Source organism: Balaenoptera ricei, chromosome 10 (genome assembly GCF_028023285.1).
Source record: "Balaenoptera ricei isolate mBalRic1 chromosome 10, mBalRic1.hap2, whole genome shotgun sequence".
In the NCBI taxonomy this organism is placed as follows: Eukaryota; Metazoa; Chordata; class Mammalia; order Artiodactyla; family Balaenopteridae; genus Balaenoptera; species Balaenoptera ricei.
Genome location: NC_082648.1, coordinates 89,392,581 through 89,410,000, shown reverse-complemented (window position 1 = coordinate 89,410,000; position 17,420 = coordinate 89,392,581). Strand labels below are relative to the sequence as shown.

At 37.2% G+C, this 17,420-nt stretch overlaps 1 protein-coding gene across 2 annotated transcripts in view; it reads left to right on the top strand.

Annotated features, from left to right (window-relative positions):
* SLC41A2 (solute carrier family 41 member 2) overlaps positions 1–17,420 on the top strand; it is a 130,908-nt gene that overhangs the window by 22,023 nt on the left and 91,465 nt on the right. Inside the window, exon 2 of one of the 2 annotated variants that reach the window (XM_059934812.1) lies at positions 1,565–2,289. In XM_059934812.1, the coding sequence (XP_059790795.1) occupies positions 1,735–2,289 (555 nt within the window). In that variant the 5' untranslated portion in view covers positions 1,565–1,734. Of the gene's footprint in view, positions 1–1,564; positions 2,290–17,420 lie in introns of those variants that run through there. The other variant, XM_059934813.1, reaches the window with a different exon arrangement.

Here is a 17,420-nt window from a genome sequence, read left to right as displayed (position 1 = left end):
TTTAAACACTGCCTTTGTCTGCATACTGATCAGCCTGCAAGTGGCAAAAAATGGCAACTAGTACATAATCTCATTGGATTCTCTGCAGGTCCACGGGATGTCTGTACTGTAATCACTTGGGGAAGCTTAAAAAAAAAAAAAAAGGTTTATATGCCTCAAACTTATTCTGAGTCAGTAGGTCCAGAGTCCTAGAATCTATATTTTAAGAATATTCCCCAGCAGGAATTCCCAGACCCCTCCATAATCACAAGAGGGAAGAAAGGAAAGTGAGTGAATGATGAAATAGATGAACCAGATCCTAGCATCCACTTGTCCCCAACATAACCCCTTTTCTTTTTCCCTTTGCCATTCCTTGTTATTGATCTTCCTATCCAAGGAGAGGAGATCGATATTCTAAGAAATTGAAAACATGTATTGAAGAATAGAATGGTTTTCATTAAAAGCAGCAGTATAGTAGCAACAATTCTTAGCCTAGCTTGGTGGGTGGGCAGTCCAGTTAGGCAGTGGGCCATCTATCCCTTATCAAATCAGAGCCAGTTTGTTGATCTTGGATGCTCTTATAAATGTAAGACAGGGCTGGGCGTTCCTGAGAAACACCTGAGGGCTTAGACCCACCCTCATAACTTTGAAAGCTTATGTACCTGTGGTGGCAGCTGTCCCAAGAGTCAGACTGTCTACCTGGGCAGGTGAGGTATGACCTCACAACTTCAGTGCCTGTCACTCTCAAACCAGCTTACACAATGTGTCTGTGTCTTTAGTTCAGGATCTTTAGGGAGAATCTTGTCCATAACCAGCCAATCAGGAGCATACTCTGGGATTAAGGGTCAGAGCTGACTTTGAGAAGGGCATTAAGTGATAAGTGCATTGCAAGCTTTCTTTTGGTTGGCTTGCAAAATAGGATTAAGTGAATATTTGTAATCCCTTTTCATTTTGGTTATTTCTTAGGTAACAGAGGGATTATATTCCTAAATCAACTATAATGAATTTTTTGTATGTCAGAAACTACAAATATGACATCAGCCTAATTTTACATGTGAAGTAAATGCCATGTACCCTATTTAGGATATTTATCAAATAATTTCATGGCAAACATTATCATCGTTTCTTCATATTTTAATAACAAAATGTATATTATATTAAGTTGTAAATAAAGTAACACGGATTATTATTTAATATGTTTAAAATATAATGTCATATACTTTACCTTTGTTGTGCCTGCATATGTGAAGGGTTGTAGCAATTTGATTCTGAGACCTCAATATAAGTAATGGAAGCCATTACTTTAATAACTTTGTCTATTTTAGAATTTCAGAGACATTTGAAGACTTTATATGGGTATTAATTACATAAAGTATGCAAAGATAAACATTTTTAACCAAGATAGAACACACAAAAAAGCTGTATACTACATTTCTGTGTACAAAGCAGTTATGTGTTAAGCCCAAAGGGTATATAATATCGTACATTAGGGTTGGTTTAAGAACGTGTTATTTTATACCTTTAATTATGAAGTATCAAGATAGTTAATCTGACTTTTAAAAATTATTTTATTTTATTTTTCCAGATCCAATCCCTCTCTGGAACTTCTAAACATCTTCTTTTAGTGGAAACGTTGTTTTCTACACAATGAAGTCAACATCTTAATTTAAACCAGCATTCATGTGGTTCTGATTCATCTGCTATGGTTCATGAAGCTTGAGATCTAAGGCATACAGGGTCTTTTGCGATGACAATATGACTAATAGTAAAGGAAGATCTATTACTAACAGAACAAGTGGTGGTCCAAGTAGTGGAGGAGGTTTTGTAGACTGGACTTTAAGTTTAAATACAATTCAATCTGATAAGTTCTTAAACTTACTGTTGAGTATGGTTCCGGTAATTTACCAGAAAAACCAGGAAGACAGGCACAAAAAAGGAAACAGCATTTGGCAAGATGGGTTATCAACTGCAGCACAAACTTTTAGTAATAGATCTGAACAACACATGGAATATCACAGTTTCTCAGAGCCATCTTTTCATGGCAACAGTGGGCACACGCCATCAAGCTGTAGCCAAAAGTATGATGACTACGCCAACTACAATTATTGTGATGGAAGGGAGGCTTCAGAAACTACGGCCATGTTACAAGATGAAGATGTATCTAGAGATGGTGATGAAGATGTCATTGTGGAAGCAAGCCAGAAATTACCAAAGGAGTCCAGTGGTGTCATGGCACTGCAAATACTTGTGCCATTTTTGTTAGCTGGCTTTGGAACAGTCTCAGCTGGCATGGTTTTGGATATAGTCCAGGTGGGTTTTCATCTTTGTTTAACTTCACTGTCTTTGTTGTTTAAAGTGCTTTGTGTCGGTTACTAATCTCAGACATTATATTTAGATTTAATTTATCCCTTAGTTAAAATGAACTGATGCTGACTTTGGTGAAGAATCTGCTATTTCTAAGTGTTTTTTTGTTTGTTTTCCTTTAGAAGTTCTAAGAGAATTATCTCATTCTGACCATAAAGTAACTTTTCATAAAATATTAAATAGTAAAGTAATTCCAAATTGGGTAAATCAGCTAAATGAATAACTCAATAAATGTTATATTTAAATACATCCTTATTTTAAAAATAAAAATTAATATATGCTCATTAAAATGAATTCAAACAATGCAGAGGATTAAATAAAAGATAAGTCTTTCCTATTCCTCATCTCCAAACCAAAACTCTCTTCCCCTCCAGAGGTTACCATTGTTAAGAGTTTGCTGTATATACTTGCAGACTTTTTTCTATGCTTATATACATGCATATGTGCAGAGTCTTTTTTCAAAAATAAAAATGAAATGCTATATATATTTTTCTGCAGTTTATTTGCATTGCTTATTAATGTATCTTGGACATCTTTCCAAATTAGTAACAAAGATATTCAGCATTTTAAAAAGAGTGCTTGATATTTCCATTGTATATATACACCAAAATTTACTTATTCACTCTCCCATGCTGGTGCTATAACAAATATCCTTATAAATTTATCTTTACACACTTATACTAATTTTTTCATAGGATAGGTTTTAAAAATGGGATTGCTGGGTATTAGGGCAGCTGTATGTGTTTAAAATTTTTATAGGTATTGTCAAATTGCCTTTCAAAAAGTTTGTACCAATTTGTAGTCCTGCCATCAGTATATAAGTACTTTTATCTATCCATACCCTTATCAACATTGGATATTCTTGATCTTTTTCATTTTTGCCAATTGATAGGAAAATGTTATCATATTTTAATTAACATTCTTTAATTATTATTAATGTCTTAGCATCTTTTCATGTGTTTATTGGCCATTCTTACCTTTTCTGTGAATATTTCTTATATACTTTTTTGTATCTTTTATCCATTTAAAAAATAGGTACATTACTTATTGACTTATAGGAGTTCTTAATGTAGTATATAAAATTACAAAATTACCTATTATATAATTACCTTTCTAAAGTAGTAAATTGTTAAAAGGTGGCATTCTGTTACTATCAGTTTTCAATCATCAGTCAGAGAAAGCTTGGCTCTAGGAAAGGGTTAGAAACATTATCCTCATGTGCCTTTGTCTTTCATTGTTTGCTCCCTAAAAGAAACCTCAGGTTATCTGTGACTCTAAGACACTTTTAAGCAGATAACATTTTTATGTAAATGGAAAACATACATAAATAGAAACCTAATTTTTCCACCATCAGATGGAGAAAAGTTATGAAAAGATATACTGTGTTAAGTATATTGAATTTTTGAATAGACTGTAATACTCTAGGGAGACCAAACCTATCTGTCCACCTGAAATATAATTTTTTCAAATTATTACCATAGTATCATAGCTGCTAAAATGAATATGCTGTTTTGGGTTGACTTTTTTTTTTCTTCATATACCAGTTATTCTGAAGAAACACTCAACATTTAGCTATAGGATGATAACATCTATAGGAAAAATATGTTAGAGTATAGATTATTAAGCAGAATATTTACATAGTTCATTATGTACCTTCCCCTGGTGCATGTTCACTTATTTCTTGATGCTATTTGAGAGAAGAGCACGTGTGTAATTGGGAAAAGTTCCTTTATGATTTTATGAACTTTAATACTGCTAGCCCTAAGGACTTTATAGTGTTAAACTTCAGTGTTAAAAATCATAAAGACATAATGTAAATGTTTTGAAAGATTTCATTTGAATGAGGTTTTTAAAACTTTTAAATTGTGAAATTTAAAACATACAGGGTGAAAACAAACAGCTCAGTGAAAACAAAAGCATACAGCTCAGTGAATTTTCATGACACAAACAACCGTATAACCATCACCTGGGTCAAGAAATAGACTCTTACCTATACTTCATTAGTCTTCATTAGTGCTCCCTTCCTATAGCTTCCTTTTTTCTCCATCACCAAAGATAATCAATAATCTGATTTTTTTTAAATAATCTGATTTTTATAAGAACTTTTTTGTCTTTATAAGCGTGTATTATTAAGCACCACTGCTTGGTTTTACTTAATTCTTTTCAAAATTTATCCAGTGGAAGTATAGAGTATATATTCTTTTATGTTTGGGTTTTTTTGGTCAACATTATGTAAGTTTTAGGAAACTGTTCATTTATTTTTATTGCTGTGTTGTAATCCAGTGTATAAATACATCACAATTTATCCATTCTACTATTTTTTTAAATCCATTCTACTATTTTTTTAATCCATTCTACTGTTGATGGACATTGGGCTTAATGGTGTTTCCAGGCTCTTGCTGTATGTGTGCATGCATTTCTCTTGGGTATATATGTAGAAATGGAATCTCTAGGTCTTAGAATATGCAGATATTTAAATATAGCATTTGTCAAATGGTTTTCCAAAGTGGTTGTACCAATTTACAGACTAATATAGCAGTATATGAGAGGTCCAGTGCTCTATATTATTGTTTATACAAGGTATCAGAAGTCTTTTTAATTTTAGAAATTCTGGCATATGTGGGGTGGCATCTCATTGAGGTTTTAATTGGGATTTTCCTGATGACTAATGATGTTTACTGACCATTTGGATATCATTGGTGAAGTTTCTTTGCCCATTTTCCTATTTGATTGCTTATCTTTGTCTTATTGATTTATAGGAGTTATTTGCATATTCTGGATGTAAGCCTTTTAGTTATATGTATTACAAAATTTTTTCCCCTCTGGCTTGCTTTTTTACCCTCTCAGTTGTGTGTTTGGATGAGCAGTTCTTAAGTTTTATACAGTCCCCTTTTCCCTACTTTGCTATGGTCTGTGCTTTTTGTCTCCTGTTTAAGAAATCTTTCCATACCCTGTGAATTAAGATATTCTCTCATAATAGCTCCTTGAATCTTTGTTTTGCCTTTTACATTTAGATCATTCCCTACTGGGAGTCGGTTTTTGTATAGAGTGTGAGGTAGAGGTTATATTTTTTCCTTTCCACATGGATTTCCAATTGTCTCTGCACTGTTATATAACCAAAATATTTATTATAAATATAAATATTTGCCCATTTATGTGTAGGTCAACTTCTGGGCTCTCAATTCTGTTCCTTTGGTGTATTTATGTCTCTTGTCGTGAATGCCACACCATCATCATTACTCTAGTTTATAAATCTTGATATCTAGTAGAGAATGTTCTCTCTTTATTCTTCCTGAAGAGTGCTTTGGTTATTCTTTTCCGTTTGCATTTTTATGTATGTTTTAGTATAAAAGCTTGTCAGTTTTCAAAAAAAGTAGTAGCGATTGTGATTCAGCGATAATAAGGGGGAGAATTGACTCTACACTGTTTAGCCTTCCAACACAGGTATGTGGAATAATAGCCTCCATTTATTTAGGTCATCTTTAATTCCCCTCATTGATGTTTTACAGTTTCTGAACATAGGTCTTTTACATTTTTAGCTGGGTTCGTTCTAGTTATTTTGCTTCATGTATCCCAGACTCAGAGCTAAAGAAGCCGGCAACCAAGAAATGCCAACAAGGGCAGACAAAACAAAACAAAACCAACAAAAGCCTGCTCATTGTAGCTGAAGGACTAGGAAAGGGACACCCTAGCAAGACAAAACAGTTTTAGACAATAACTGTTCTACTCTAGCCAAACACTACAGAAAAAACCGTGGCCTCACCCACATCCACTTCAGCAAAGGCCCAGCGGGGGGCCTGGAGGGCATTCTGCTAAGTGAAATAAGCCAGATAGAGAAAGACAAATATTGCATGGTATCACTTACATGTGGAATCTTAAAAAAAAAAAGTCAAACTCATAAAAACAGAGAGTAGAATGGTGGTTGCCAGGGCCTGAGGGGGTGAGGGAAATGGGGAGAAGTTGGTGAAAGGGTACGAACTTTCAGTTACAAGGTAAGTATGCTCCAAGAATCTAATGTACAGCATGGTGACTGTAGTTGATAATACTGTATTGTATACTCGATATTTGCTAAGAGAGTAGATCTTAAGTATTCTCACCAAAAAAAAAAAAAAAAAGTAACTCTGTGAGGTGATAGATATGTTAATTAACTTGTTGGGGGAATTCCTTTCATAATGTATATGTATATCAAGTCATCATACTGTACCCTTAAAATATATTACAATTCTATTTGTCAATTATACCTCACTAAAGCTTAGAAAAAATGAGCAAAATATACTGAAAGCAAGCAGAAGAAAGGAAATAATAAATATAAAAGCAAAAATCATTGAAATTGAAAGCAGGAAAACAGTAGAAAAAAGTCAGTGAAACGAACATCTGGTTCTTTGAAAAGACCAATAAATCTGACAATTTGTAGCAAGACTGACAATGAAAAAAAAAAAGAGAGAAGACATAAATTACCAAGATCAGAATGAAATAGGGGATATCACTACAGATCCTGTAGACATCAAAAGGATAGTAGGGCTTCCTTGGTGGCGCAGTGGTTGAGAATCTGCCTGCCAATGCAGGGGACACGGGTTCGAGCCCCGGTCTTGGAAGATCCCACATGCCGCGGAGCAACTAGGCCCGTGAGCCACAACTACTGAGCCTGCGCATCTGGAGCCTGTGCTCCGCAACAAGAGAGGCCGCGACAGTGAGAGGCCCGCGCACCGCGATGAAGAGTGGTCCCTGCTCGCTGCAACTAGAGAAAGCCCTCGCACAGAAACGAAGACCCAACACAGCCAAATAAATAAATAAATAAAATTAAAAAAAAAAAAAAAGGATAGTAAAGAAGTACTACAAACAACTCTGCACACGTAAATTTTACAACTTAAAGTGGGCCACTTCCTCAAAAAACACAATTACCACAATCCACCCAAAATGAAGTGGATAATTTGAATAGCTCTATACTTATTAAGGAAATTGAATTCATAATTTTAAAAACTCCCAAAAAAGAAACCTTCAGACACATATAGTTTCACCTGAAAATTCTACCAAATGTTTAAAGCAGAGTTAACACTAATTCTACACAAGCTTTTCTGGAAAATAGGAGGGAACACTTACCAATTCATTTTAAGAAGTTGGTATTACCCAGATACCAAACCAAAGACAATGCAGAAAACAAACCAAAAAAACCCAAAGAACATATAGACCAATATTTCTCCTGAATATAGACCAAAAAAATTCTTAACAAACATTGGCAAATAGAATTTAGCAACATATAAAATGAATTATACACCATGAAAAATGAGGTTTATTCCAGGGGTGCAAGTCTTGTTCACTATTTGAAAATCAATATAATTCACCATATTAACAGGCTAAAGAAGAAAATCACATGACCACGTCAAATGATACAGAAAAAGCATTTGACAAAATTCAACACCCATTCATGATAAAAAAACTCAAATAAATAGGAATAGAGTGGAACTTCCTCAACATTATACTTAATTTAATGATGAAATACCGAATGTGGTTTTCCCCTAAGATCAGGTACAAGACAAGGATGTCCACACTCATTACCTTTATTCAACATAGTGCAATAAGTCAAGAAAAGGAAATAAAAGACATACAGATTGGAAAGGATGAAATAAAACTGTTCCTATTTGTAGATGACATGATTGTCTACTTAGAAAATCCCAAGGAATCTACCAAAACAAAAACAAAAACAAAAACTCCAAGAACTGATAAATGAGTTCAGTAAGGCCCAGGATACACAATACATACAAAAAATAAATTTTATTTCTAGCAATGAGTATGTGGACATTGAAATTAAAAATACAATAACATTTACTCAAAAAACAAACACCTAGATGTAAATCTTACAAAACACATACAGGATTTGTATGCTGAAAGCTACAAAACACTGATGAAAGTAATCAAGGAAGATCTAAATAAATGGAGAGACTTGCCATATTCATGGCTTAGAAGACGCAACATAATAAAGACGTCAGTTCTCCCCAAACTGATATACATGTTTAACAGAATTCTAAAAATCTCCACAAGATTTTTTAATAGAATAAATAATATTAAAATGTATACGCAAAGGGAAAGAAAATAGAATTTTCTTTTTAAAAATCAAAACAAAGTGGAAAGTATCAGTCTACTTGATTCCAAGCTTATTAAAATGACCACAGTAATCAAGACTGTGGTATTTGGTGGAGGGATAGACACGCTTAAACTTGACACCAAAAGCGTGATCCATAAAATGAAAAATGGATAAATTGGACTTTATCAAATAAAAATTTTGTTCTGTGAATGACCTTGTTGAAAGGATGAAAAGCCAAGTTACAGACAGAAAAATTATTTGCAAACCACACATCTGGCAAAAGGCTAGAATAAAGAACTCTCAAAAACTCAACATTTTAACAAAAACAGCTCAGTTAGAAAATTGGCAAAAAAAAAAAAAAGCATAGAGACGTTTCACAGAAGAATATGTACAGATGGCAAATAAACTTGAAAAGATATTTAGTATCTTTAGCCATTAGAGGAACGCAAATGAAAACCACAGTGAAATTTCACTGTGTACCTATCAGAATGATTATAATAAAAAATAGTGGTAGTATCAAATGCTGTTGAGCATGTAGAGAAATGGTATCACTCATATATTGCTGTTGGGAATTTAAAATGATACAGCCGCTCTGGAAAACACTTTGACAGTTTCTTTAAAAAAAATAAAACCTAAACATTAACTATCATACAACCTAGGAATTGCATTCCTGGGCATTTATTCCAGAGAATGAAGACTTATGCTAACACAACTCCTGTACGTGAATGTTTACAGCAGCCTTATTCATAATAGCCAAGAACTGGGATACACCCCAGAAGTCCTTCAACAGTCAAATGGTTTAACAAACTCTGGTAAATCCATATGATGGAATACTACTCAGCAACAAAAAGGAATGAACTGTTGACACATGCAACAATCTAGATGAATCTCCAGAGAATTATGCTGAGTGGAAAAAGCAAATCTCAAAAGGTTATACATATTATATTCATTTATAAAAATTCTTGAATCAACATTTTACGGAAATGGAGAACAGATTAGCAGTTGCCAGGGATTAAGAAGGGGCTGGGAGTGGAGAAAAGTGGACGTGGCTATAAAAGGGCAACAGGAGGAATCCTTGTGGTGATGGAAATGTTCTGTATCTTGACTATATCAATATCAATATCCTGGTTGTGAGATTGTCCTAGAGTTTTGCAAGATATTAGCATTGGGGGAAACTGGATAAAGGATACATGGGATCTCTCTATTATTTTTAATAACCGCATGTGAATCTATAATTATTTCAAAAAGTTCAATGAAAAACATAATGTATATATCTGGTAAAGAATATTTAAGCTGTATGAAATAATACATAATGGAGAAAGAAGTCTCCTTTTTTTTTAACATCTTTATTGGAGTATAATTGCTTTACAATGGTGTGTTAGTTTCTGCTTTATAACAAAGTGAATCAGTTATACATATACATATGTTCCCATATCTCTTCCCTCTTGCGTCTCCCTCCCTCCCACCCTCCCTATCCCACCGCTCTAGGTGAGGTGGTCACAAAGCACTGAGCTGATCTCCCTGTGCTATGCAGCTGCTTCTCACTAGCTATCTATTTTATGTTTGGTAGTGTATATATGTCCATGCCACTCTCTCACTTTGTCCCAGCTTACACTTCCCCCTCCCCGTGTCCTCAAGTCCATTCTCTAGTAGGTCTGTGTCTTTATTCCCGTCTTGCCCCTAGGTTCTTCATGACCTTTTTTTTTTTTTTCTTAGATTCGATATATATGTGTTAGCATACGGTATTTGTTTTTCTCTTTCTGACTTACTTCACTCTGTATGACAGACTCTAGGTCCATCCACCTCACTACAAATACCTCAATTTCATTTCTTTTTATAGCTGAGTAATATTCCATTGTATATATGTGCCACATCTTCTTTATCCATTCATCTGTTGATGGACACTTAGGTTGCTTCCATGTCCTGGCTATTGTAAATAGAGCTGCAATGAACATTTTGGTACATGACTCTTTTATTTTTTTTAATTTTATTTATTTATTTATTTATTTATTTATTTATGGCTGTGTTGGGTCTTCGTTTCTGTGCGAGGGCTTTCTCTAGTTGCGGCAAGTGGGGGCCACTCTTCATCGCGGTGTGCGGGCCTCTCACTATCGCAGCCTCTCTTGTTGCAGAGCACAGGCTTCAGACGCGCAGGCTCAGTAATTGTGGCTCACAGGCCTAGTTGCTCCGCGGCATGTGGGATCTTCCCAGACCAGGGCTCGAACCCGTGTCCCCTGCATTAGCAGGCAGATTCTCAACCACTTCCCACCAGGGAAGCCCTACATGACGCTTTTTGAATTATGGTTTTCTCTGGGTATATGCCCAGTAGCGGGATTGCTGTGTCATATGGTAGTTCTATTTTTAGTTTTTTAAGGAACCTCCATACTGTTCTCCATAGTGGCTGTATCAGTTTACATTCCCACCAACAGTGCAAGAGGGTTCCCTTTTCTCCACACCCTCTCCAGCATTTATTGTTTCTAGCTTTTTTGATGATGGCCATTCTGACCGGTGTGAGATGATATCTCATTTTAGTTTGGATTTGCATTTCTCTAATGGTTAGTGATGTTGAGCGTCCTTTCATGTGTTTGTTGGCAATCTGTATATCTTCTTTGGAGAAATGTCTATTTAGGTCTTCCGCCCATTTTTGGATTGGGTTGTTTGTTTTTTTGATACTGAGCTGCATGAGCTGCTTGTAAATTTTGGAGATTAATCCTTTGTCAGTTGCTTCATTTGCAAATATTTTCTCCCATTCTGAGGGTTGTCTTTTGGTCTTGTTTATGGTTTCCTTTGCTGTGCAAAAGCTTTTAAGTTTCATTAGGTCCCATTTGTTTATTTTTGTTTTTATTTCCATTTCTCTGGGAGGTGGGTCAAAAAGAATCTTGCTGTGATTTATGTCATAGAGTGTTCTGCCTATGTTTTCCTCTAAGAGTTTTATAGTGTCTGGCCTTACATTTAGGTCTTTAATCCATTTTGAGTTTATTTTTGTGTATGGTGTCAGGGAGAGTTCTAATTTCTTACTTTTACATGTACCTGTCCAGTTTTCCCAGCACCACTTATTGAAGAGACTGTCTTTTCTCCACTGTATATTCTTGCCTCCTTTATCAAAGATAAGGTGACCATATGTGCATGGGTTTATCTCTGGGCTTTCTATCCTGTTCCATTGATCTATATTTCTGTTTTTGTGCCAGTACCATACTGTCTTGATTACTGTAGCTTTGTAGTATAGTCTGAAGTCAGGGAGCCTGATCCCTCCAGCTCCGTTTTTCTTTCTCAAGATTGCTTTGGCTATTCGGGGTCTTTTGCGTTTCCATACAAATTGTGAAATTTTTTGTTCTAGTTCTGTGAAAAATGCCAGTGGTAGTTTGATAGGGATTGCACTGAATCTGTAGATTGCTTTGGGTAGTAGAGTCATTTTCACAATGTTGATTCTTCCAATCCAAGAACATGGTATATCTCTCCATCTATTTGTATCATCTTTAATTTCTTTCATCAGCATCTTATAATTTTCTGCACACAGGTCTTTTGTCTCCTTAGGTAGGTTTATTCATAGATATTTTATTCTTTCTGTTGCAGTGGTAAATGGGAATGTTTTCTTAATTTCACTTCCAGATTTTTCATCATTAGTGTATAGGAATGCTAGAGATTTCTGTGCATTAATTTTTTATCCTGCTACTTTACCAAATTCATTGATTAGCTCTAGTAGTTTCTGGTAGCATCTTTAGGATTCTCTATGTATAGTATCATGTCATCTGCAAACAGTGACAGCTTTACTTCTTCTTTTCTGATTTGGATTCCTTTTATTTCTTTTTCTACTCTGATTGCTGTGGCTAAAACTTCCAAAACTATGTTGAATAATAGTGGTAAGAGTGGGCAACCTTGTCTTGTTCCTGATTTTAGTGGAAATGGTTTCAGTTTTTCACCATTGAGGACGATGTTGGCTGTGGGTTTGTCATATATGGCCTTTATTATGTTGAGGAAAGTTCCCTCTGTGCCTACTTTCTGCAGGGCTTTTATCATAAATGGGTGTTGAATTTTGTCGAAAGCTTTCTCTGCATCTATTGAGATAATCATATGGTTTTTCTCTTTCAATTTGTTAATATGGTGTATCACGTTGATTGATTTGCTGATATTGAAGAATCCTTGCATTCCTGGAATAAACCCCACTTGATCATGGTGTATGATCCTTTTAATGTGCTGCTGGATTCTGTTTGCTAGTATTTTGTTGAGGATTTTTGCATCTATGTTCATCAGTGATATTGGCCTGTAATTTTCTTTCTTTGTGACATCTTTGTCTGGTTTTGGTATCAGGGTGATGGTGGCCTCATAGAATGAGTTTGGGAGTGTTCCTCCCTCTGCTATATTTTGGAAGAGTTTGAGAAGGATGGGTGTTAGCTCTTCTCTAAATGTTTGATAGAATTCGCCTGTGAAGCCATCTGGTCCTGGGCTTTTGTTTGTTGGAAGATTTTTAATCAGTTTCAATTTCAGTGCTTGTGATTGGTCTGTTCATATCTTCTATTTCTTCCTGGTTCAGTCTCGGAAGGTTGTGCATTTCTAAGAATTTGTCCATTTCTTCCAGGTTGTCCATTTTAGTGGCATATAGTTGCTTGTAGTAATCTCTCATGATCCTTTGTATTTCTGCAGTGTCAGTGGTTACTTCTCCTTTTTCATTTCTAATTCTATTAATTTGAGTCTTCTCCCTTTTTTTCTTGATGAGTCTGGCTAATAGTTTATCAATTTTGTTTATCTTCTCAAAGAACTAGCTTTTAGTTTTATTGATCTTTGCCATCATTTCCTTCATTTCATTTTCCTTTATTTCTGATCTGATCTTTATGATTTCTTTCTTTCTGCTAACTTTGGGGGTTTTTTTGTTCTTCTTTCTCTAATTGCTTTAGGTGTAAGGTTAGGTTGTTTATTTGAGATATTTCTTGTTTCTTAAGGTAGGATTGTATTGCTGTAAACTTCCCTCTTAGAACTGCTTTTGCTGCATCCCATAGGTTTTGGGTCGTTGTGTTTTCATTGTCATTTGTTTCTAGGTATATTTTGATTTCCTCTTTGATTTCTTCAGTGATCTCTTGGTTATTTAGTAGTGTATTGTTTAGCCTCCATGTGTTTGTATTTTTTTTTTTTTTTTTTTTTTATTTATTATTTTTATTTTGGGCTGCACTGGGTCTTCGTTGCTGCGCGCGGGCTTTCTCTAGTTGTGGCGAGCGGGGGCTACTCTTCCTTGCGGCGCGCGGGCTTCTCATTGCGGTGGCTTCTCTTGTTGCGGAGCACGGGCTCTTGGCGCGCGCAGGCTTCAGTAGTTGCGGCTCACGGGCTTAGTGGCTCCGCGGCATGTGGGATCTTCCCGGACCAGGGCTCGAACCCGTGTCCCCTGCATTGGCAGGCAGACTCTCAACCACTGCGCCACCAGGAAAGCCCTGTTTGTATTTTTTACAGTTTTTTTTTTTCCTGTAATTGATATCTAGTCTCATAGTGTTGTGGTCAGAATAGATACTTGATATGATTTCAATTTTCTTAAATTGACCAAGGCTTGATTTGTGACCCAAGATATGATCTATCCTGGAGAATGTTCCATGAGCACTTGAGAAGAATGTGTATGCTGTTTTTTTTGGATAGAATGTCCTATAAATATCAATTAAGTCCATCTTGTTTAATGTATCTTTTAAAGCTTGTGTTTCCTTATTTATTTTCATTTTGGATGATCTGTCCATTGGTGAAAGTGGGGTGTTAAAGTCCCCTACTATGATTGTGTTACTGTTGATTTCCCCTTTTGTGGATGTTAGTATTTGCCTTCTGTATTGAGGTGCTCCTATGTTGGGTGCATAAATATTTACAATTGTTATATCTTCTTCTTGGATCGATCCCTTGATCATTATGTAGTGTCCTTCTTTGTCTCTTGTAATAGTCTTTATTTTAAAGTCTATTTTGTCTGAAATGAGAATTGCTACTCTGGCTTTCTTTTGATATCCATTTGCATGGAATATCTTTTTCCATCCCCTCACTTTCAGTCTGTATGTGTCTCTAGGTCTGAAGTGGGTCTCTTGTAGATAGCATATATACGGGTCTTGTTTTTGTATCCATTCAGCCAGTCTATGTCTTTTGATTGGAGCATTTAATCCATTTATATTTAAGGTAATTATCAATATGTATGTTCCTATTCCCATTTTCTTAACTGTTTTGGGTTTGTTATTGTAGGTCTTTTCCTTCTCTTGTGTTTCCTGCCTAGAGAAGTTCCTTTAGCATTTGTTGTAAAGCTGGTTTGGTGGTGCTGAATTCTCTTAGCTTTTGCTTGTCTGTAAATATATTAATTTCTCCATCGAATCTGAATGAGATCCTTGCTGGGTAGAGTAATCTTGGTTGTAGGTTTTTCTCCTTCATCACTTTAAATATGTTCTGCCACTCCCTTCTGGCTTGCAGAGTTTCTGCTGAGAGATCAGCTGTTAACCTTATGGGGATTCCCTTGTGTGTTATTTGTTGTTTTTCCCTTGCTGCTTTTAATATTTTTTCTTTGTATTTAATTTTTGATAGTTTGATTAATATGTGTCTTGGCGTGTTTCTCCTTGGATTTATCCTGTATGGGACTCTCTGTGCTTCCTGGACATGATTAACTATTTCCTTTCTCATATTAGGGAAGTTTTCAACTATAATCTCTTCAAATATTTTCTCAGTCCCTTTCTTTTTCTCTTCTTCTTCTGGGACCCCTATAATTTGAATGTTGGTGCATTTAATGTTGTCCCAGAGGTCTCTGAGACTGTCCTCAATTCTTTTCATTCTTTTTTCTTTATTCTGCTTTGCAGTAGTTATTTCCACTATTTTATCTTCCAGGTCACTTATCTGTTCTTCTGCCTCAGTTATTCTATTGGTCCCTTCTAAAGAATTTTTAATTTCATGTATTGTGTTGTTCATCATTGTTTGTTTGCTCTTTAATTCTTCTAGGTCCTTGTTAAACGTTTCTTGTATTTTCTCTATTCTATTTCCAAGATTTTGGATCATCTTTACTATCATTATTCTGAATTCTTTTTCAGGTAGACTGCCTATTTCCTCTTCATTTGTTAGGTCTGGTGTGTTTTTACCTTGCTCCTTTATCTGCTGTGTGTTTTTCTGTCTTCTCATTTTGCTTAACTTACTGTGTTTGGGGTCTCCTTTTTGCAGGCTGCAGGTTCGTCGTTTTTGGTGTCTGTCCCCAGTGGCTAAGGTTGGTTCAGTGGGTTGTGTAGGCTTCCTGGTGGAGGGGACTAGTGCCTGTGTTCTGGTGGATGAGGCTGGATTTTGTCTTTCTGGTGGGCAGGTCCATATCTGGTGGTGTGTTTTGGGGTATCTCTGGCCTTATTATGATTTTAGGCCGCCTCTCTGCTAATGGATGGGGTTGTGTTCCTGTCTTGCTAGTTGTTTGGCATAGGGTGTCCAGCACTGTAGCTTGCTGGTCATTGAGTGAAGCTGCGTCTTGGCGTTGAGATGGAGATCTCTGGGAGATTTTCGCCATTTGATATTACGTGGAGCTGGGAGGTCTCTTGTGGACCAGTGTCCTAAAGTTGGCTCTTCCACCTCAGAGGCACAGCCCTGACACCTGGCTGGAGCACCAAGAGCCTTTCATCCGCGCAGCTCAGAATAAAAGGGAGAAAAAATAGAAAGAAAGAAAGAAGACCAAATAAAATAAAATAAGATAAAGTAAAATAAAATAAAGTTATTAATATAAAAAATAAAAAATAATTTTTAAGGAAAGAGTTTTAAAAAGTAAAAACACAAAAAAACAAAAAACGGACGGACAGAACCCTAGGACAAATGGTAAAAGCAAACCTATACAGACAAAATCACACACAGAAGCATACACATACACACTCACAAAAAGAGAAAAAGGGAAAAAAAATATATATCTTTGCTCCCAAAGTCTACCTCCTCAATTTGGAATGATTCGTTGTCTATTCAGGTATTCCACAGATGCAGGGTACATCAGGTTGATTGTGGAGATTTAATCCGTTGCTCCTGAGCCTGCTGGGAGAAATTTCCCTTTCTCTTCTTTGTTCGCACAGCTCCCGGGGTTTTGCTTTGGATTTGGACCCGCCTCTGCGTGTAGGTCGCCTGAGGACGTCTGTTCTTTGCTCAGACAGGACAGGGTTAAAGGAGGAGCTGATTCAGGGGCTCTGGCTCACTCAGGCCAGGGGGAGGGAGGTGTACGGAGTGCGGGGCGATCCTGCGGGGGCAGAGGCCGGCGTGACGTTGCACCAGCCGATCCTGCGGGGGCAGAGGCCAGCATGGCGTTGCACCAGCCTGAGGCACGCCATGTGTTCTCCCGGGGAAGTTGTCCCTGGATCACGGGACCCTGGCAGTGGCGGGCTGCACAGGCTCCCGGGAGGGGCGGTGTGGAGAGTGACCTGTGCTCGCACACAGGCTTCCTGGTGGCCGCAGCAGCAGCCTTAGCGTCTCATGCCCGTCTCTGGGGTCCACGCTGACAGCCACGGCTTGCGCCCGTCTCTGGAGCTCCTTTACGCGGCACTCTTAATCCCCTCTCCTCGTGCACCAGGAAACAAAGAGGGAAGAAAAAATCTCTTGTCTCTTCGACAGGTCCAGACTTTTTCCCGGACTCCCTCCCGGCTAGCTGTGGCGCACTAGCCCCTTCAGGCTGTGTTCACGCCGCCAGCCCCAGTCCTCTCCCTGCGATCCGACCGAAGCCTGAGCCTCAGCTCCCAGCCCCTGCCCGCCCCGGCGGGTGAGCAGACAAGCCTCTCGGGCTGGTGAGTGCTGGTCAGCACCGCTCCTCTGTGCGGGAATCTCTCCGCTTTGCCCTCCGCACCCCTGTTGCTGCACTCTCCTCCGTGGCTCCGAAGCTTTCCCCCTCTGGTACCCACAGTCTCCGCCCGCGAAGGGGCTTCCTAGTGTGTGGAAACCTTTCCTCCTTCACAGCTCCCTCCCGCTGGTGCAGGTCCCGCCCCTATTCTTTTGTCTCTGTTTTTTCTTTTTTCTTTTGCCCTACCCAGGTACATGGGGAGTTTGT